The following is a 22,165-nucleotide window of genomic DNA, read 5'->3' on the forward strand; positions in this document are numbered from 1 at the left end:
GTGTGCAGAAGATAACCGAGAACCTATAACCTGTGGTAACCCTAGTCTTTTTATATGCGATTATTTAAACGAAAAAGCGCGACTTCTCTTATTAGAGAAGCATAGACCGCAAAGGCAGCGCTAGCTGGCAGCAGTCCCAAATTACTGATAACGAAAAAACTGATTATCAACTCAGGGCACCCTGCGGCAGGGTAAAAATGGTACTGGAGCGTCTGTTATCAGTGTTCTACATGTAAACGACTTTAAAAGCTGCCTAGTGGGGGTAAGAAGTTCTTTAATTATCTGTTCATGACACAAAAAGTACTGTTGGCATGCCAACTCAGTTTTTAAGCAGTTCACTAACCTTTCACCTGTGATTTTCAAAAGATCTTAATAAACAAATTACCTACTACACCCTCATGTTAAGTTTGCAAGAACCACCTTTTTTCTAGATAACTGTAGCAGATACAATTGCACTGCAATCCTTTCTTGTAAACAACTTCAGATTATGACTGAACCACCGCGAATATTCAAGTAATGTGCAAGAAGAAAGCAAGCTCACCTTGCTGCGTCATAACCTCTGATGAATTATCGCCGAAGCGCTTGAACAAGTCTTCAAGGAAATCAGTCACGGCATCTCCAACCTCTATACAGCGGCCTGAAAAGGAAATACAGGGAAATAAGTCACCATCAAAAGGACCTCAGTTGTCAAATTTCACCGTAACACCGTAACTGCTTTGGTATCTTGCACCAAAATAACTGGACTGAAGTTTACAACACTTCAAATTCTGCATGAAGAATTGGAACTGAAATTGCAGAAATTCTTCAGTTAAGAGAAAAATAGGCTATAAAATGCAAAAACGTTCGTCGTAGTTCCTTCGAGTGCAGGTTTTATAGATTGCTAAGCAGTAGTTGCGACTGTTTATTGTAGATCTAGTAGGCGTGCTCATGCAAATTTACGTCAGTGGCGGTTTCGAGACAAAAAAAAAAAAGTTAAATGCTTGCTTCCGTGATCTCCAATAAACAAGTTTTCAGCCAATTAGCGAGCGTACACTGAGATGACAAGCATATGTACCTGCTTTTAAGGCGACGGAGGTAAAGACAACAGTGATCTAACTTCTAAGGTACCTTACCGGATATACAAGGACAAGCGTGAAGGATATGGAGACTAAATTAGCGATTTAAATATGTAAAAATAGGTTTATAATGAATCTTGTTGCATCTGTTTGCTGTGTGATACGAACGTTTAGGTGCTTGTACTTATAGACTATTTTGACTATACACACTATATATGATTATAGAATGTTTTGTATTATAGACTATGACTCGCACGTGCTTACGCTGCTAGGTATATTTGACGGGTCTGCGCAGAAATGCGCAGTCGAAGTCCGCGCCTTGTCCTGTCTCTTCCTTCTTGCGCAGCTGCTTGCTTACGCGCTTAGACTATGAACACCAAAAAGAGTCACCAATAAGCCAGCCCTTCTCTGTTTACTTGAGCTTTAAGCGAATGCAAACAATGTGCAGTTTCTCTATATTATGCATAGGCTCCAGATGAACCTTCGGCAAGAATATGGTCTGTCTACTTGGAATTTAAGATAAATAAAAACAAAGAAGAAGGGTGATCTGCACCAACTCTCACGGCTTTACTACTTCGCTAATGTGGTCTCTTTATTCAGGCAGTGCCACATAGTAACATATTAAAGACAAGCACATCGCGCTTTGTTAGAACATTTGTATACCAAGCAATAGTATGCTGCATGCTTTAATTACAAAATGTTCCAGGAATTCTTTCTGCCACCTTTATAGAGAACATGTCCTTTTCGATAAAGCACAAAGTGATCCTTCACGCGTACATGGTGAATTCGGGCTGCACATTCACGACCATAATGATTTACTGTCTCTAAGATTTTCATTGCTCTTGAAAGTTTTTGTAGGAATGGCGCCAGCGCACATATATTGCCAGAAGTTGATCACATATTTTGGCCCTTTCCGAGTGTACTATAAAAGAGCGGATGGAACCAGATTGCTTTTCTGTCCTTACACATATTTTCACCCGTTTATGGCGCATCTGCGTTGAATAGGGAAAAATTTTTAAAAAATCGTCTTAATAATGACATGGCCTCGCTTCACACAAGACGGGGCCTTTTTCAAACCGCTTTCTAATGGCGACGAGAAAAGAACAAGAAAAGCGAAACGAACGAAGAAAAAAAAACAACATCCGCTACAGCAGTTTTTCGAAGAACCGTTTGTGTTGCATAGGGCTCGCATAGTTGTGCTCTCAATTATAAACAAAATTTTAGCAGCCTCTACGCTGTCGGTAGCTGTCCGGACAATAAACTAGCTTCGACGACAAAGAAAAGTGGCCCGTAGTTCCATCTGATGCCCTAGTGCAATATTTACCCATTATCTTTTTTCAAGTGCCCGGCCGAACATCAATACTCAGCTGATTATTTTAATTTGAAGCGCCCACCAGCAAGCAACAACTCTTCCGAGTTAACCTGGTGCAGCTGCACCATTCTGAAAATGTTTTCCATAAATTTCCTCTGAACTGAATTGCACTGCAAACGAAAATATGGCCATACTACCACCGCCTGACAAAGCTTATTATTTGGTAGCAGCGTATGTTGAGTTTAGCAGTGCCTTAGAAAAACGATGTGTAATTAGCCACGTTTGTACATGCACTGCGCCCCTTTTTCAAGACTGTTTATTTTCTTATTTTCTTGCTCCAAAAGTTTCGTTCTGCATCAAAATTAAGCGCGTGGAAACAAGGTCACGTGAAAATGAAACTCACGCCAGAGGCAGGTGCATGGCTCGAAAACCGCGAAATGGCCCACATCGCTCTTTGTGCCAAGCTCTAAACCGGCAAAATGCGCAGCTCGAAATAAAGACCAAAAAGGCGAAAATTCGGACCACAGCAGCCACAGACACTTTTGTGTAGTTGCTCTACCCGGCTCTTTTTTATAGTTTTTTGGATTCTAGCGAGCTATTCCAACACTTCGCGTCTTGAGGTAGGGCGCAATGGAAAGTATTTGATTCATTCACCGAAATGTAGCGGCGTGGTGGCTCAATGGTTATGGCGCTCGACTGCTGACCCGAAAGACGCCGTTTCGATCCCGGCCGCTGTGGTCGAATTTTGATGGAGGCGAAATTCTAGAGGCCCGTGTACTGTGAGATGTCAGTGCACGTTAAAGAACCTCAGGTGGTCGAAATTTCCGGAGCCCTCCACTACGGCATCCCTCCCTCATAGCCTGAGTCGCTTTGGGACGTTAAACCACCCTAAACCATAAACCACCACCGAAATCTTACCATCCCGAACGTCCTTCGCCACCATCGAAATCGAGTTGCCGAGGCAAAGATCGAACCCGCGACCTCGGGGTCAATAGCCGCTCCCATTGCGCGAATTAGCGCCTTATACTGTTTCTGTTCGAATCGCAATTCGTACTCTAGAAAATAAGTTTCTTTCCGCATGTTGCATATCCACAGAATAACTACGGCCTTTAAAATCTATTACACGGAGCTCAAGCTTTGAATAGATTGGGGCGCACTGCGACATAAACGAATGCAGCCATGTGCCATGCGGTTTTAATAACATTCCTTCTCCCCACACAGATGATAAGTTCCTCTCTATGTTGTGCCCTGGCAGAAACCGTTCGAAGTGCGAAGCATGACCATGTAAAAATGCAGTGAATAGAGAAGCGCATTGCAGGTGCCCATATGAGCACACCGTGGCGAAAATGTCAGAATAAGAAAGGATGGTGCGCGTACGTGCAATGTCTTGAAGCAGTTCTTTCGAAACAAGCGAGCTGCTGCTTCCAACGGAGTGCGCTACACAGCTGTCCATCGTGGGCTCAGATTCTGAGAAGCTGAAAACGCCGCTTGTACGATGACAAGCAATAGTGGTACGTACGATGGTCACTCGTCCATCGACCCCAGAGCCTCCGTGATAACTTTGAAATTATGCCCTTCGACGCATTCGGCCATAAACTTGCCGGCCATCCGGCCTAACTGAGTAAGAATTTCCCGCAGTGGCAAGCGCACATATATAATTTCTTCCAGACAACTTTCTCAAGAGTGAAGCCAATGCTGGTTGCTTACAACGGAAAAGAAAATCATATGATAAATTTGCCATGTTTTTCTCCTTATGCATTCTTACCGCGCGGCTCTATATTTACGCAGCTTATTCCTATAGGGGTCTTGATTGCCACAATTATTTTCTTCACGTCAGTGGCTAAAACAAAAGGCACTTTTTATAAAGTTCATGTTTTTGCTCAAGTTTTGAATGCTAGTGACTAAAACAGAAGCCACCTTTTATAAAGTTCATGTTCGCACGAACGTTGGGAGTAGTCCATAAACTTGTTTTTCAAAAAGCAAGAGTCCAACGCATGAAATAGCGCTCACCCTGTGAAAGGTGCGCAATGACTGTCGACGCCACCTTCTCGACGTAAGTGTCCCCGTTCTTCTCGTATGGCACTAAACTGTTGAGGACATCTTCTGCCGTGAAGCACTGCGAGAAACACAGGAGATCCTCAACAACTTGCTCTCATTCTTGCAAAGTACTACACGCCCGAAAGTTCTTCGCATTCTTACAACAGGAATATTCTTTATGAGATCGTGCCGCCGTTCCACCTGGAAACGATTCGTTTCTCCACGTCTAAAAATGCTAGTTAAAAATACCCTGAAAAATGCACAAAGTTTGGCCCATTTTCTTATGCATTCAATCGTACCATGGTATTCTTCTGATGTCGTATACGTAATGCGCGAATATTTTACTTCAAGAACATTAAGACCAGGTTAGCTTCGTGCTAATTTTTTTTTTGTACAGGCTACTCAGCTGGGTTGGTTTGCTTCATAGCAGAGCAGTATTATAAAGCCTAACTGCGAGAGAGATAGATTCCAGCATCAAGTTCATACTCGTTGCAAAAAGATTAATGTCAAAAATTTGTTTTTCTTCCAAAATGGCTTGTGGCGCAGGCAGCATAAGGTGTTTTCAGACAACTCCTCACACCTTTTGCACCCCGCGTCCTCCACTACACATACACACACACGCACGCACCCACGCGCACGCACACGCACACTAAGAACCCCCCAAACTTTTCTTGCTGGGCGTTCCGTAAGCAATATAGAGAGTGACAACGTGAGTACGAATTTTCCTTCGCAATCGACAGCTCCTCGATACTATGCCATCGATGTTAGATTGGACTGGGCTACAAAGAACGCGTCAACGTTCCGACAATGTGTTGGGACCGTAAAGGTTCATTAGCATGCACTGCTGTGTCCTAACATAATTTCACTCTTCACTTACCGAGACGAAGCACACAGCAAATTATCAAGCTAGCGAACAGACAGCTCCACAACGCACTTAAGCAAACGTGCATCGACACCAAGTGCAGCTGAAAAAATCACACGCAGTCGTGAAACTTCGTCGCATGAGAGGCACACCTTGCGTCTACTTGTGGGCACGTAGACGGCCTTGACACGTCTCAGGATGTCCTCCAACCTCGTCAGCCGGTCCGGTGCGGTCAACTGCAGGGCGGCCCGGCATTGCTCGTACGAGCCGCAGCGTCCCACGTGGCACGGGCGCCGCAGGTCCGACAGCCGCTCCAAGAGAAGGACGCTGAGCCGCTCCCGCTGCCAGTCCGCCGTCGTTCCATTAGGCACATTGTCGTCGACAATGGGAGCCAGGCTGCCAGGTGACAAGCACTGCGACCAGCGCCCCAATATTAACCCACCACCTTATTGTCAGTGCAGCGAAAGGCTATCCGCTTGTTTTGCCTCAAAAGCACTGGTCAGTTTTTTTGCATGGATTTTAGAACTCTGATACACGCACCGATATACGCATGAGTCCTTTCGATGGCTTACACGGAATGAGCTGGCGGAATTGTTGAATACAGCTAGCGATCTTCGTATAAAGTATCTGCTGAAAACTATGCCCGAACCTTGATTTCTTATTGCATATATCGTCATACATTTTTCACCTAACTATGCACTGCCTTCGTAAGAAATAGAGCCCACACAGTTTGCTTCTTGACCGCGCTTTACAATTCGTTTTCGATCGCCAGTGTTTCGAACCTCCTCAAGATCATAGAAACTCATATTCTCACCCTTTCGGAGCGTATAGGACCTCCAATCGGTATACAATAATCACACTACATGACTTATGTCGAACTCCTTGGACTGCAAATTTTTGAAGAGTATACGTACTCTAAACAATGTTCAGCCCAAGACTCTCACGAACCTTGTGCAAAAACCGATAGGCGCTGGGCTTTATTACCACACCTTTTATTCAGTAATCTACTCGATACCGTGCTAGGGTCCCCACAAAACGCAGCAGCGAAGTCGTTACACTGAACGTCAGCTACTGTGCTCTGATTAACAACGCAGCTCTTCTAATTCACTTGAAAACTGATATTGAGAACAGTTTATTGCCACATTAGCCACTGTTCGTTCGCTGGCCTTAGAACCTCGTTTGCAAAGTAGGTCTCGGCAGCGCGCGGTCACTTTCGTCCCTGCCCGGACTGCCAGTATCCGCCATTTCTTCATTGGCACCACCCTTGACACCACAAAAGTACGACGTAATGGGTCTGCGAAGCTCACCTGGACGCACTCAAATGCTGAGAGCCCCGAACAGTGGACCCTCTTCTGCAGCCCTCGTGCGAGCCGCTCAGCGCCTCCCAGCGGCTGCTCAGCCGCCGCTACCGCCAGCAGCAGCGGCAACGCCAGGCACACAGTTCCTCCTCGGCACATGGTGGGCTTCAATAAGTGCTACCTTGACACCTGCGGTGATTATGCCACAGGCATTGCTGTTTCAATCGATTATTCACTTGCAGTCGGATAGATAGTCAACTGCATTTGCTCTGCACAATACAAATATTATATCAGGGTACATCAAATAAAGCGCCCTTAGTTTTTCTTTCCTAAGAGGATAAGGAGGAAGGTGTGGAACTAAAACTGCAGTCGGCGTTTGTGTGGGGGTCTTTATTCAGCTCGGGTGCTGCTGGTGGCTGAAAGTCCTCTTGACGGCACTGATGGATGGCCAAAATGTCCTTTCAATAAGGAATGCAGCATAATTACACAACACTGGCGTTGCTGCCCTTCTAAAAAAGCAATAATAATTCGTAGCAGGCATGCTCAAGTGTCTCTGCAGCTTACACGCATACTTTTGAATAAACGACAAAGATAACTGAGGTACTTCTAAAAAGCCCCCGTTCTGGTGTAGACAACGCAATACGAAAGGCTTTATTAAGTTTCATTGCTTTTTTTTCACTAGGCGACCACTTACACTAAGCTTTCTTCCACAGTTAACCGAAAAACGTTTATGTTTATTGAGTATGTTTAGTCCCAATACGCCGTGATAAAAAGCCTAAGCACGTGCGCGCCTGCGCATATAGTGCCACAGTACAACGGGTTCACGTTGCCCACCAAACGGCTTTTAAGCACGGCAGGTCACGCGTCAAGCGACATGGGCACTCTCGATCACGCATCCAGCGGAGGTCCGCCGGACTCCCTGCATATGGCAGGGATTGATAGCCTTGAGTAACGTTTTGGGGGGGCCGTGGGTAGGAGTTTCTGTTCGCCTGACGCATAACCCCACCCTTGCCAAACTGCGGCTTAAAACTAGAACCAAATTAGTAACAGAAACCCAACCCTTACAAAATGGTCTACAGAGAGTTTATAGAGTGCTTATAGACTCCATTGCCTTTCTATAGATATTTCATTTTTTTATATTTATACTCTATAGGCTGTCTATAGACACAAGTCTACTAAAACTGTAAGGCCATGAATCTATAGGTTGTCTATAGACTGTCTATCGCATTTGTATTGCCTATAGATTGTTCTCTACGATTTGTCTATACAGAGTCTGTAGACATTATAGACAGAAGTCTATGGACAGTCTATAGACTGTATAAAAAAAATTTGCAAGGTAACTACTTGTGATGCTTTCACTGTTCTTAGTAAGCCAGCGCATGCGCCCAACGTTCTCACCTCAACTGGTTTCGAATGAGAAGCCAGCATTTCCGGACCCAACCGGATCGGCTGTCGGGGGATCCTACTGCGCCCCTCCGGGTGAGCGCACATGTAACGGTTGCAAAACCTGCGCAAGAGAGAGTTGATATTGAACCGAAATAAGAAAACATCGGACTGAAATTCACAGTGGATATTTATCAAAAGGCAAATGTGAGACAATCAAGATTTCTCGCTGCCAGTAACACCAGTAGGCATTCCAACCTTACAATTAACACAACGAGGCGCTTTCTTTAATTTACAATCATTGTGCATAACACAAGCGCTGCAACACACAGACACAAAGGGGGAACGCAGCGCTTACTTTACAATACATATCTATACGGGCTTTGTACATAGGTATTACAATCTCCATTTACCGCATTCAACTCGTAACAGCACTTAATATTATCTCACCACTTCTCATCGATGTTTAGGCGGCGAGTGTACAGAGTGAAGCGAAAATTGCCATTGTCCAGAACGAAAACAAGAAAGACTGTATATTATGCTCGGTTTTGCAGTGGCATTTCTGTGACGTTAAACTGGGGTGGAGGAGTGGGCTGCGGTTAAATACCCATTCAGTTCATACTGAATCCACGATTAAAAGAAGCTTTGGTATGCTAGCTCACACAATTACGTGCAAAGCACTGGGGCCTATCTGCGCTTTTCAGAACTAAGCGCAACCGCTATACAATTATTTATCACCAACGTGGCAGCAAGAAAAAGGAGCGTCCACTACCAAACACACTCGGGCCGTTTGATCACGACAATGCTAGCACTACTTGTCAACCTGCACAGCCATTATTACACTACTAAACACACTGTAAAATGGTGAAAGCCCTGCCGATGTCACATTTATTGTTTTCTTTTAGCTATTCTCGTCGTTAGCTCATGAATCGCCCAGTCCAAACATCTCTATTTTGTTACCCACTATTTCAGATTTAACGGCTCCAACCTTCAGCATATCACAAGAGCGCAGCGTTGAAGGAGTTCCGTCCGCTGTTCAAACAGTGCAGAAAAAGCATCAAATGTCCGGGCAATATAGGCTGGCTGCGCTTTCATGTCGAGGCCGGAAAGCCCGGCCTCGACCTGAAGGCTGCGAGGCCGCTTGGTCGCAGACGCAGCAGATCGTTTGAACGCGGTCACGCATGCGGAAACAGATCTGCCGTTCTCATCGCTCAACTTCCGGACACCCACAAGGGCGTCGGGACTCAATGGGAAATACCTGTGAATGCTACAGTGATGCTATAGCATGCTTCCTCTCTTTTTGTGTGTGTGTCCCATAGAGGCTGAAATTTCCAATACGTGAACTCCGCTGCAGATAAATGTGCCATTTAACATGACCTTGTTTTGTACTGCAAGCGTAAAATGAAACGCGAACAAAACAACTGCAATGAGCTCAACAAAACTGCAAGACTTTAGCGAAGAGAAGCTGAATACCAGTGCACTTTATTTCAAATTTGAAGGCGTGAGGACCGCTGCGTTTAGTGTAAATAGACCTTTCTTATGTTTTCTTTTCAGAAGCTTATAATGTTTGTATTATTCTTTTTGCGTTCTAGTTATGCTGTTCACGTTCCATTCGCCGCTGATAATCAGTTCACCTGCACACAGTACAGCAGAAGTGGTTTGTTTAAAAAAGTGATGGTATGGTTTCACTATTAAGGAAAGAAAAACACTTTATTTTCACCATGGATGAAGAACTACTGATCCTCTCTCTTTCAATGCGTACGGTTGTTCAGTGCTTTGAAAAGCACTACTGCTGGCGCAATCAAAATTTATGTTCTTTCCGTGGTAAACACAGTAGGCTACAACACCAGCCTGCAGTGAAGCTCCGCCTACATTCATGACCGCCTCACATTGTTGCTCCGCACCAAGGAAGTCGTCCGTTGTTAAAGCTTTTGCTGATACCAGCATAAAGAGCTAATCGCAAGAACAACTTACAACCAGAATGATTTTGACGCCTCTTACTTTCTTAATAGAGCAAAAAGTTAAACCACTGACTTTGTTCAGTGCAGTGATTGATTTGGTGTAATAGGCAATCCTGTAGGATACGGGTCCTTGGTAGTAACTGCTGTTTTTTATCTTACTATGGATGATCTTCACTGATATTTTAGCACTGACTACTGACCGACAAACCCACAACACCACTTATAAATGAATGCACATTTTATAAAGGTATTATTAAAATGTATCATGCATTGCCTGCACAGCTACCGAGCCTAAAAGCTCGCGATGAGAAACTTAACTGCACCCCAGAATGAAATTTCCTTTGCCTGGTCGGCCCGTGTGGCCGCCATTGCAATGAAGGATGTGTTCTATTTTGTTGCCGTGGCCGCCGGATAAGCTTCGGAAAGTCTGCGCAAAACGTTTTAGAAACGCACGCGACAGCGTGTGCAGCTTGCGGAAGGGGTCGCGAAAACACCGTGGTGCTGATGGACGCGAATCGCGTGTTACTGCAGCCCCGCTAGCTCTCGTTTCATTCAAAGCATAAATATCAGACCATATGACACGTCTTGCTTCTGGGAGCAATACTAACGGAAAGCTTGCAATAAAATCACGTAGGCGCAGCTCTACAAAACAGACGCGTGAAGGTTGGTGGTTGATTGGTTTATGGGGTTTAACGTCCCAAAGCGACTCAGGCTATGAGAGACGCCGTAGTGGAGGGCTCCGGAAATTTCGACCACCTGGGGTTCTTTAACGTGCACTGACATCGCACAGTACACGGGCCTCTAGAATTTCTCCTCCAAAGAAATTCGACCGCCGCGGCCGGGATCGAACCCGCGTCTTTCGGGTCAGCAGCCGAGCACCATAACCACTGAGCCACCGCGGCGGCTTAGACGCGTGAAGGTTTTATTCGAACTTCACCAACCGGTTTACACCATATGGAAGGGCAGCCAATGTCACAGGGCGCATTTCACTTCCATTGACTCGCATTTCAATGGCATTTAGCTCTAGCTCTCCATGGAGAGGTCGGATGCGTAGAGTAGCGGGTCATGTAATATATTTACAATGCGATCATTATGACTCTGCTGCTATGACGCACCGGGAGAAGAAGGATGAGAACATAGTTTTCAACTTTTCCGCGTGTTTTTTGCATCTGTGCCATCAACAATGTCTTCAAAGGATACGCTTACGCTTCCATGGAAACGCAAAAACTGTTGGCGCTATCACTACCGCTGTCCTAGCCTCATGCGCAATATTTTTTTTTCCTTTGTAGCTAACTGCGCCTCAGATGTAGCACCCAGGCCTTGCTTTCCTCTCTTGACGGGCTATACCATCATGTTCATGTCAAGAACAAAAAATTCACATCTGGATATATATCCCGCCTTATATGACCAGATTACACAGCACCATGGCGAAGTTGCAGATCAGTTCGAATAATGGTGTTTCGGCTCACCAACCGCCAAATAAAGAAGTTACAACGAACGAAGACCTTAAGAACTGAAACGAGCAAAACATTTAGCCCCGGCCAGAATTACCTGTCGCAATTGATCAATCTTGCTATCAGCCAATATCGACTCAATTTTCCCCGAGCACAAAGCTGCCATTTTGTCGCGGAAGGCCAACTGTAGCCGCGGGCCGCTCTTTCAGCTCTGACCTTGTGGGCGCTGCGCGGTGGTGATTGCCGCCAAGGATCAGTACACTTCCAGGGCGTAAGCGCTCGCCGCTATTCTGTCCGCCAATCCTTGTCTGCTTCCGCACGTGCCTTTTGATGATCATAGCTAACACGATTTCAAAGCATTCGTGATGCCTCCTTCGGCTTGGTTTTCGATACTGCGCTTTAAACCAAAGTACTCAAAAGGAGACTAACTCTGTCTATCTTGTCCTTGACGGAGAGCAGTTGCGGCTGGTAAGCGCTTTTGAGTGACTTTCTAAGGAAGTAATCATTGCTTTTTTAGGGAATGATTATCGTTAGCCCTCAAAGCCCTAACCCCTTTACCCATTTCAGTCGCTTCTGGAGGGGGGTGACCACATCTCCAAGCATCTAAATGACTACTCCCCATCCATACGCATTATATAAAATCAAAGATGTATCATGTCAATGAGAAATTCTCTTTAAAATCCAAGTGTCTAGACCCGCCATTCTAGCAGAATGCAAACACGAAACCATAGCTCATTCTTATGCAACAGGCGTTCAATCAAGAGAACCTCACTATGCAGAGGCCATTAATTGATGTCTTGAGCAATTCGGACTGCAACTCGGCCGGAGTGCGAATACACTTTCGCGAAAGAAGGCGTCATTGAACCGTGTCGCATATTTATCGCTCATAGACAATAGCGGGAAGCGCCATGTTACACGCTCTAATGATGCGCCTCTGACACTCCATTCTCTTGCCTCTGTGCGTGTGAAATATGAGGGAGGGGGGGGGGGGGGGGCAACAGCATGCAAATAAGTATTCTAAGGATCTAGCAGTTCGGAGCCAGCTGTCTCTAAGCGTCGTTGCAAGGATTTTTACGTAGTTATAGAGCGAGCAACAGCCACTTTCTCTCGAAACTTGAACGAGAGAATAAATGACCTGTAGAATAGAATTCAACAAATCATCAATTAATAAATGATTAAGTGCTCAAGCCACTGCAGGGCTATGAAGGTCGCTGCCGTTGGCGAATGAAATTTCACAGTAACGGGGTCCAAGAAGAGGAGGTTGCGGTAAAAACAAGGACAGCACAGAGGTAGATACCAAGCGAAGCTGTAATTGGTACTTGTATCTCAGGCACTGTTTTACAGCCGGAGAATCAACCAGGAGACCTATTCTTCACAACTAGGAATTGGGGTGCCATGAATAAAATGCTCCTTATAATTCAGTCAAGTTCCTTCACACGCGCCAAAATCCCCGAACAGTTGCGTTTTCGCATTCCGCTTCCTTCGAAACGCGGCCGACGCTACTCCACCCCGTTCCCGTACCCAGCGGCCGAAAGCCACTGCAGCTAATGTAATGCAGCGGTCTAGCCGTGGCCTGGATAGCGCGAAACTACGGAATGTCCGAGGACTGTTCTCCTTCCCGTGAAATTACGTCCTCCACAGCTGTCTTCATTCGCGAAACGAACAATGTTTGCGCCTTGTACACTGCGGCTCCAAACGGTTCCCTAAAGTCAAGCTCCACTTACTTGGGGAAGGGGCGGGGACGCGTGCTTCTCTCGGACGCAGCCAGGCGAGCCACCTGCGCACGCTCCGGGGTGCGCCGTCAAAGTGGTTGGCGTCTGTGCGAACGGTGCTGAGGAAGCAGCGCGTTTTGGACGCCTTGCGGAAGCCACGGAGAGAGAGCACGCGCCCAGCTAGCGGACATTGGTGTTGCTCGTCGGCGCAAACCCGTTCGCCCCGTGCGCTCTGACCAGACAGAGGGCCGCGCTGCATTTAGTTGCCAGCCGCTGGTGAAACACAGCGGGCAATCAAAGCAAGCATGTTTTCTTTTTTCGCGCGCACTGGTTGGCAGCATGGGTCTCTCACGAGTGAGCTGCTCCGCACGAGGAAAACGAACGCGCGGGCCGCCATCAAGGAAACTTGCCCACAATAGCCGCAAATGGGAAGGAAATGAACGACCCCTCTCCACGTGCGTGAACGTCAAATCACGAAGAGAGAGATTTCGCGCGCATTACATCAGTGGTGCGTAGCGCGAAGCAATGAAGATACGCAGCAGAACGCCTTCATCCGCCATCCATTCCGGTGTGATGCGCTCTAGATCCATGCACAGCAGCGAAAGGTTCTGCATTATGCAACCGGAAAATTTACTCCCGAAAGAAATTAGGCTCACTTCTCTCTTGATCAGACCCTCTCGACCTTGTTGCCTCACTTCCGGGTTCTATTCTTTTCTCACGACGAAAATATTGTGAACAAAATCAATACGGGCGAGTGGGTTGGGTAAGTAATCCAAGTAAAGCGCAGGAATGCTTCAAGTTTTGAAATGCTCTTCTCTGGTTAACTTCCTCTGATGGTTGAATTGCAAAAGCTAATATTCAAGTTCACAAGTGAAGTGTTCGGACGCAAACTCAATTTCTTACTTGCTAGCGCGCCTGCGCTGGCGAGATGAAGAGGCAGGCAATTGAAAACCAAATTACCGAGCGAAAAGATATATGTGGATAACCAGAGGTGATATAACCAAAGGCTTTGTTGTTGTTTTTTCGCTTCTGCGCTGCTGCAACCAGCATATCGGACTATAATGGCGGCTCTTGATCTAATAACGGAAGTAAAAAGCTCCGACTAGCATATCAGCCTACGGAAGACAAGTGGCGGCTCTTGATCCAATTACCAAAAGTGAAAACAATGATAAAATTATGTCATTTAAATGCAATCCTCATGTAGTCTTCGTTCAATTAGGTTTTCCTTATAAATTCAGCCATCATAATAGCTACAGAAGGCTGCTCTTGAGTTTAAATTATGTGGCCAAGAAGGCGCCCCTTTCAAACATAATTGTGAATTTGTATTTATTAATCACCTGTGGTCTTTAGCTATTTTCCAAGTGATCTATTCAAATTAATCTGCATTGCATACAATGATGTACCATGTATAATACTAATAGATTTTTAAGCAAGAGTTAGCAGCAGCTCCCGCCGAATGTCTTCCGCCAGCCATCAGGAAAAAAAGCTACCGAAGCAGCTGCCCCGCGACTCAAGCAGTCAGTCGAGCCTTTGGCCAGTCGCTTTCAAGACAAGCGGCACTCGCAGCGGAGGATAGCTGGCGGGTGGCGGTACGCGCATCAAATGAAAGCCGTTGTATCCTTGGTCTTACTTCTCGCCTGCGGCTTTTGTCCTGACCCTTACATCGAGTGAGTTGATAACAGCGGAAGGTTTCATGATTGTAAGGAAGAATGGAAAGATCGGGCAGAGCAATACATTTTTGGCCCGTTGCTCCGCACCAGAAGATACAAGAGCGGAGAGCAACAGAGAAGGCGATGGATGAAAGGTAGGAGGTATATGTGTAATTATGATCTGGGCAACACTTGAGATGTTCAAGGCAAAGTACAGAAGTCCTTGCATACTTCATACTCACAGCCTTCAGAATACTTTGAGGACGGCTGTCTTGGCTAGCCTCAAGGCATCTGCCTTTGCTTAAATGCTCTACACCTCACGCTTCCCATTCCGCGCAAGAAACGGGCCTTTTTTCTCCAAAATATTTTACAAATGGCAAGAATTTCAGTCTATCCGGTAACTAAAAATTCACAGAGACATCTTTACACTTTAGCGAACTTGCGCCCTCTTCAATGTCGCCGGAAACAAAAGAGACTCATTCTTTTCTATAAGATTATGAACAACATGGTACATATCGATAAGCAGCAATACATAAGCCAAACTACTTCACGTATCACTCGGGGTAAACACTGCAGACACGTAAAAGAACAAAAGTTTTCTAAGCACTGCTACAAGCATTCCTTCTTCCTGTCCACAGCGAGAGAATGGAACAGGCTGCCAGAGAATGTGGTGCTCGCATCGGGTGTGGATGTGTTCTCTGCTGGAGTTCGTGATTGGTTGGTATAGTGCCTGATATAATGCGCCTTGCATTTGTGTTGGACATGGTGTTTTCACATTGTTTTCTGTTTCGTTGCAGCGATATTTTTGCGCATTTTTATTTGTTGCTTAGAGGTCAATTCCATTTTTTGATATGTTAAAACTTGGCACCGACTGGATGGTGCTGGTGTTTTGTTTGTTGTGTTCCGCCTTTCTAATCTGTACCTTGTATCACTCCTATCTTGGTCCTGACCGGACCGATAGTATCTCTAATAAATAAATAAATAAATAAATAAATAAATAACCTTATGTGTTGGCAATGCGATATCCTTAGACACTGTTGATGCATTTACGTAAGTAGCACCACTACCAGTCTGCTGACGTCCCGTTTGGTACCGTGATGCCATTTCCTTTTAGCCAATTGGTGAATTTTATAACCGAGGATACATTTTTTTTTTTTGGCTTTTAATGCTATCTCATTAAGCCTGTTTCAGACGTCATTTTTAATGACCTTCCATACTAAAGGTAGCTCCATATTTGTGGATTCGTGGCTCATAATGCGCGATGAATCTTCGCGTTGTGAAATATAGTCCGTACGCTGAGCACATAGAAATCTCATTAAAGGAGTGCAGTACCTTTTTGAAAGTGCCCACTCCCTTTCTTCCCTCTTTCTTATCCTTTTGAAATAAATGTGCACCTCGGCAAAATGAGGCACGGCTGCCTTCCCAAGCAGCCCACTGCGAGTGAGCTTCATAAACGCGTGTTCGCTGCAGGCAAGTGGAGCGTTACGTGGCGTTTTATGGCCAAGTGAGCGAGATTTCTCGTTTTAGCGAACGCAGCCATCTCAGCCACCTGTTGTGTCCCGAGTTAAAAATAAGGAGCGCTACTCGACGCGTAGTTATTCAAATTCCTGCAAATGATTTACGATAACGTGAAAGAGTTTATGAAAACGGGTGATGAAAAATGCCGCTCACGGATTACGCTCTTCTGCAAAAAGAATGTGATGCGCTAAAACGTTAATCCTGCCACGCGCAGACCTGCCATGGTGTAAAACTAAGTGTTCAGTCCAAGCATTCCCTAAGCAACGGGATCAGCGTGATCAAGCTGATCTGTTGTGTTTTACCGCTTAATCAATGGGCAAAGCACCGTTTCCTTAAATCACATATTATGGGCCATTATTGTTGCTTCCAACTGATAGATTTACTATTAGATATTGCGAAAATTTTACCTCAGGATGCTAATTAACACTAGTCAGCAGGGATAGCTCTCTCGGCTTTCAGTAGATTTTCGTCATCAAGCGATAATAAATTACTTTCATGTGTACGCCCGTTCTCGCGGCAAGTACCGTGCGAACGAAGAGCCTCGCCGCATATGTTCTAGCAATGGCGGTCTTCATGAGATCTTCACACAAGCTTCGTTATTTGCCGCTATCCAGGCTGTAATTCATATTTGTGCCATCAGTGCATTTTGAACTGAAGCCTATAGAACAGTAAAGAGGCCTGCCCTGGAATGTTTACATTATGCGTTCAACCGGTCAACAGCACCACATTTTGCGTTCTCATTGTTATATCTCTCAGTCGCTAATAACGAAATGCTGATAGACTGAGCGAACTCTTAGGAACTTTATAGGACCACAGGTGCTGTTGCCTCTATAAATCTTATAAACCTCTATAAATCGCTCATCTAGAGACCGCTTTGCGGCCGTACGTAGGTGATTACCTGGCTTTATGCTAGAGCGGACGAGCGAGATTCACTCTCGAAAACACAGCCTGAAAACACAAATGCGCTTGTTAAGGGCACCTCGACAGCCACAAAACAAGTGCGTTCTGTGGCTGTCTCGCACGCTTGGCGTTCGCTGTCTCAATGTCGCTATCAGGTCGCTTGCTGTCACCATGGCCAGAGCTCTTACCACAGTGAATAATCGCCTAAGTGTCGTAAATAATAAATTTTTCGTCATTCCCACCAGAGGATGCTCTCTCTTTGGGCTATAAAGGGACACTGAAGAGTGTTTCTACGCCGAAGAGGATAGTTAATTGAAAAAGGTGGTTTTAGAAGGTAGATAAATCCAAGAAGCTAAATATCCGCATCCTCACCACGGGACCAAACTGCGATGCCGTCAAGACTGTTTTTGGTGCACGGATGTACCTGTGGCAAGACTACACAGCTAGTCACTTCTAGACGCTGATCACGGAGTCCCTTTCGGTACCTGCGTCACGAGCTTGACTCGAGAGGCAGGGAAAAAGATCCCGCTTTTAAACTGAATTTTCTAACCAATAAATGCACCTTTTCCAGCAGAGGAAATAATAAAATATACAGAAAGCCATACAGTCAATTGTTACTCAGAGAATAAATCGCATGGAGTTGTCCTCCGAGTGTTTTCAAAACATGAGGTTTCTCAATATTAGCTTGACAGAAAAGAGGAGCCACTGTAAATGTGAGTTTCGGGGAGGATGCCGGGAAGTAGCCACTTAACATTTGGCTTGGCTAGTGTTAGGCCAAAACTCGGATTCTGCCGTGGAATCACAGCCCCACCATGATGGATAAACGAGATTAGCGCCTCTTTTTCCTCTAGGTAACCTTGAAAAGCTATAGGCCATTAAATGAGTAGCTAATTTCTACGCACCTTTCCAATAAGGGCTCCCTAGGCGTCACTTCAGTGCTCGCTAAGCTGTTTTGTGCACCTGGCAGGGTGGAAGCCGAAGCGGAATGGTTTTGCGACAGAGAAGTCCAGAGAGAAGGCATTTTTCAACACCTTCTCGCCCAGCGGAAGCGTTTGTAAGCGTAGGCTAACACTGTCGCCCCCATATTTCGCTTCAGTTTCAAACATTGCAGTTCAGTGAAGCCAACAGGAAGTTCCCGCACTTGTTGGGCTTCCCCATTACCGAAAATGCTGCGCAGTAGGGCGATACACCGCGTATGTTTCGTCTACCACACTGTCCAGGTGAAAGAGAGGCTTCGGGTTCTGCCTGCGCACCACTAGGCTTGTTTAGTCTACATAGAACGACTTTTTTTACACGCGCTTGTCTAACGGTAACGAGGAGTTTCCTCTCTCTAAAGCCTGAATGTACAGCGTGCTCCAATTAGCTCGAGGTCCCTACAAATAAGTCATGCGCGCACGGCTTAACTGCAAGCCGTCATTCACTGCCGGCGTACCTCTCATTACCGGGCTTCCTGCGCTGGTGGCCATGAAATCCTCAATTTTAATGTCTCTCTTGACATCCATGGTCCGCTACCTTGAGGCAGCGTTGAATGTTGACAGACCGCTTAATTGAAACAGACATAAAAGCAGCAATGCCACTTATGCCAGGTCCGCTCTCTTTACTTTTCCGCGTCCAACTATAGCCTCATACTTGTCCGTCATCAAAGGATGCGCATGAATTTAATCCATTTTATTCTCGCAGCAAGCTCCTATTTTTGCTCTCAGTATATCCCAATGACCGTTATCTCTTGGCACAGGGACAGTTCAGGCCGCAGTGATTACTCCCTCACGCAGTGCGGTATTACGGGAGTACTCTACAAGAAGAAAGCAAACACAATGTGAATAACTGGCTGCAGCTCAGTGGAGATTGTCATTTCTCGTTCCCAGAGGCAGGATTGGTGAATACCTTCCAAATTCTACGAGTGGAGAGCGCTGGCGCAAGTTTCGCCTACCCGCACTATTTGTTGACCGCAGAAACAATCCTTGAGATTGCCGCTGTCTCGGTGAAACCGGAATTTTGATGCCTTTGTGCACGCCCTGTGGTGTCCTTGATACTACCTTGCTCGTTCATACAGCGGTGCCTGAGCGACTTGTGGCTACGCGCGGAAAAACCCGCCAGGCCGGGGCGTGGCCACGCCACTGACCTTGCTCGCGGCCGCAGCAATCGCCAACAGACGCTTACGGACTGGCACCTGCGCGGGTCGAGACGAGCAGGTCGCGCTCGTCAGGGGGGTGGCGAAAATGACGGGCTACCCACGCTGTTTACACCAGTTGGTTGCAACAGCGGATCGGGAGCGGCGAGACATGTACATGCGCTGCGTCAGTTCATCTCAGTTGTCAGAACGGAGAGCTACACTAGAAAACTGAGTTGCATATGCTCCAGACCGAATACTCCTCACTAAGACGTCCTTGTCATCGTGACGCCGTTTAAGCACTACGCAAGGCCACCTTACGGTGGCGTCACCTGGAGACTGAGTTGCGCAAGTGTGGAGAGGACAAAATATGATTCTGCGTATCTGGCTTCTGTTCTAAACAAGTGCACTTTTTTTTTCCACCCCACTCTGTTCAGAAGCCGTCCCGTGATTTCTTTTCTGTGAATAGCTGCGCTGGAGCTGTGGCTGTCGTTCCTTCGCAACACACGAGAACAGAAAATGTAGGCTATCGTTCTATCTTTTTTTTTTTTCATTTTTATCAACATAAACAAATTGAACACCTGCTCTTTATGGGCCCGGTGCAGTTTTTTAGTTGAACATTTAGCCTGAAGTTCATGAATGAGTGCATCTTGCATGCCAAAATAGTCTCAAGATTTAGTTTAAGGGTATTTTTACGTCAACTATATCTAAATACTGCCACTGCGGCCAGGGCTCAAACCCGAGAGCAGCACGTACACAATAGCAGAGAGCACAAGCAGCTGAGCGCGGACGACGCATGGGTGCTCACTCAAGTGAATTAAAGAAAAGAAGGGCGTGATAAGAGCCGGTGACAGCCAGCAGAAGCGATAAGCATAATAGGGTGCCGCTAACGGCACAGGATGAATCAATTAATAAATTAATAATTTTTAATTAATTAATTATGTTCGGACCGAGTCATTCGCAACGACAGTTACCCACTTCTTCAAACACTGCGCTCTTCTGAGGGAAGAAAAGCAAAGCAGAATGCAATAAAGCCCTTGCGGCAATGAAACAATAAAACAGCGGCACTGACGCGCTTGAAATAATGCGTCCAATAAAACTGAGCACTGTTTGCAAATTATCTCTACTATAAATTCATTCCCAAGTAAAAACAAGGACTTATCACAAAAGTGCAAGTATTCTCGGCAAGCGCGGCACGCAAAAGAGAGGAACGAAAATTCGGCAGAGACACTTAAGACCTCTTACTTGTGGGGATGCGTAAGCACGCGCCTGTGACATCGCCTGGAGCGCTGTGCGACGAACGGTTGCATCACAATTTTGATACAAAAGTCTGGCAAAGCATACAACTGAAGGTGCGTATGTCGTCGGTTCGAATACATTTCGCAAGCTGGCCTCCAATTTGACTAGCACCTGTACGCTGTATGCAACGAGAAATCGTATGATGCCATCCAGAATGCTGTACGACACACGGTTGGTCACAATTTTGGTACGAGCGCCGGGAAAACTACATCTCCTTGTTAAGTAGTGTGAAAACACTGAGTAGATTCAACAGGTGCGAGCCAAAACGAGAAATGAGCCGCAAGAACAAATAAATCTGCCCTTCGCAGCGTTTCACTGGGAAACAGTGTCAGCATTCCGGATGTCAGCTCTTGACGTACGTGATTACTCTTCTAATCAACGCAAGATTTTCACTTTCATAACGACTACTCACAAGAAAGGAACTAAACTTCTAGCGGGCCAGTGAGACTAAAATAAAAAGTCGTCATTCAGGAAATCACACCAGAAAGAAAAGAGTATGCTTGATGAATCAGTAGCAGGGAAAATTTGCGCAGATCTGATATATCTTGGCGGTAAAAAGCTTGCAACAGTGGAAACTTTCCGTGCAGGCCTTACATAATTTTGTATTTAAAATGCTTTCAAAAGATATACGAATCCAGGCGTTACGTGCCTCTACAAGGCAGGTTTACACATCTCTTAGCACTGTGGGTATGGCGCCTATTGCTCAATCCGGTTATTGCAGGTTGGCATACGCCTTGTAGCTTTCGCAAGTCACTGTAGATCACTTTGCTGCAAGAGGACTTCTGTGTGCTTTCAAAACCAAGTGACGAGCCATGTACAAGCGTCCTCGGTACGAACAATCCAATCCAAAATTTGGAATTGTACACACTGTTGAGAACAGCACACTGGGTTCACCAATCTCGGTAGTCAGGAAGCGACAGAAAGCAGTATTTCTTACACCAATGCGCATGTCTGGGTAAACTTGACAGAAGCACAAACTTAGAAGCTTATCATTGCTTAAGCGGCTTTATAATGATATATTATGGTGTGCGGCTTATCCGAGCAAATATTTCGAATTGTTCCGTATGCACTAACATTTCGCGCGTGAGCAAAACAAAATGTTGCTGGTTTGGTATTCATATATACGAAAAGATATCTAAAATGCGTAAGAAATGGAACCATCTCCACAGACCTGTGGTGAGAAACACCTGTCGATGGTACGAAGTTTCAGCTCGTTGTCTCCGGTGTTAACTGCCCGTTCCAGCGAGGGCAGGCTCAGTATTTAGGTCCCCTGAGTTGACGTAAGTCATGCAGCAGCACCTCCTGGCGCCACGCCCCTTCCGGTAGAGTAACCACCGTGCTTAAGTGGCCCACTTATCCGGCAACTCGACCAGCGTCCTGGGCTTCCCTGGGGTGCAAGCAAGAACAATGCTCGATTGAATGAACCGCCAGCCGGATCTTATTGCAATCAAGTAGCATCACGTACTCTCCAAGATATGCCCAGACTGCGTCAACACACAAAAACGTGATGGTGTGCGAAGTGAGAGATAGGCCTTATTTGCGGCCGCTGTCACTAGCAGCAGCAGAGGCTCTATAATCTTGAAGCCGTGCCATTGTGTCGCAATCGTGGAGCCCT

General features: G+C 45.9%; 1 protein-coding gene across 4 annotated transcripts in view; it reads right to left on the reverse strand.

Annotated features, from left to right (window-relative positions):
* Positions 1-22,165, reverse strand: part of LOC149340213 (uncharacterized) — a 70,140-nt gene that overhangs the window by 15,023 nt on the left and 32,952 nt on the right. For 2 of the 4 annotated variants that reach the window (XM_089548978.1, XM_089548979.1), the window contains exons 2-7: positions 21,722-21,937; positions 7,963-8,071; positions 6,574-6,753; positions 5,419-5,679; positions 4,378-4,483; positions 542-637 (exon numbers count right to left, since the gene is read on the reverse strand). In XM_089548978.1, coding sequence (XP_089405104.1) covers positions 542-637; positions 4,378-4,483; positions 5,419-5,679; positions 6,574-6,723 — 613 coding nt within the window. In that variant the 5' untranslated portion in view covers positions 6,724-6,753; positions 7,963-8,071; positions 21,722-21,937. Of the gene's footprint in view, positions 1-541; positions 638-4,377; positions 4,484-5,418; positions 5,680-6,573; positions 6,754-7,962; positions 8,072-13,086; positions 13,323-21,721; positions 21,938-22,165 lie in introns of those variants that run through there. The other 2 variants (XM_089548980.1, XM_089548981.1) reach the window with 2 other exon arrangements.

The sequence above is a fragment of the Amblyomma mixtum genome, chromosome 6, assembly GCF_055824585.1.
Source record: "Amblyomma mixtum isolate Tamu chromosome 6, ASM5582458v1, whole genome shotgun sequence".
NCBI lineage: Eukaryota > Metazoa > Arthropoda > Arachnida > Ixodida > Ixodidae > Amblyomma > Amblyomma mixtum.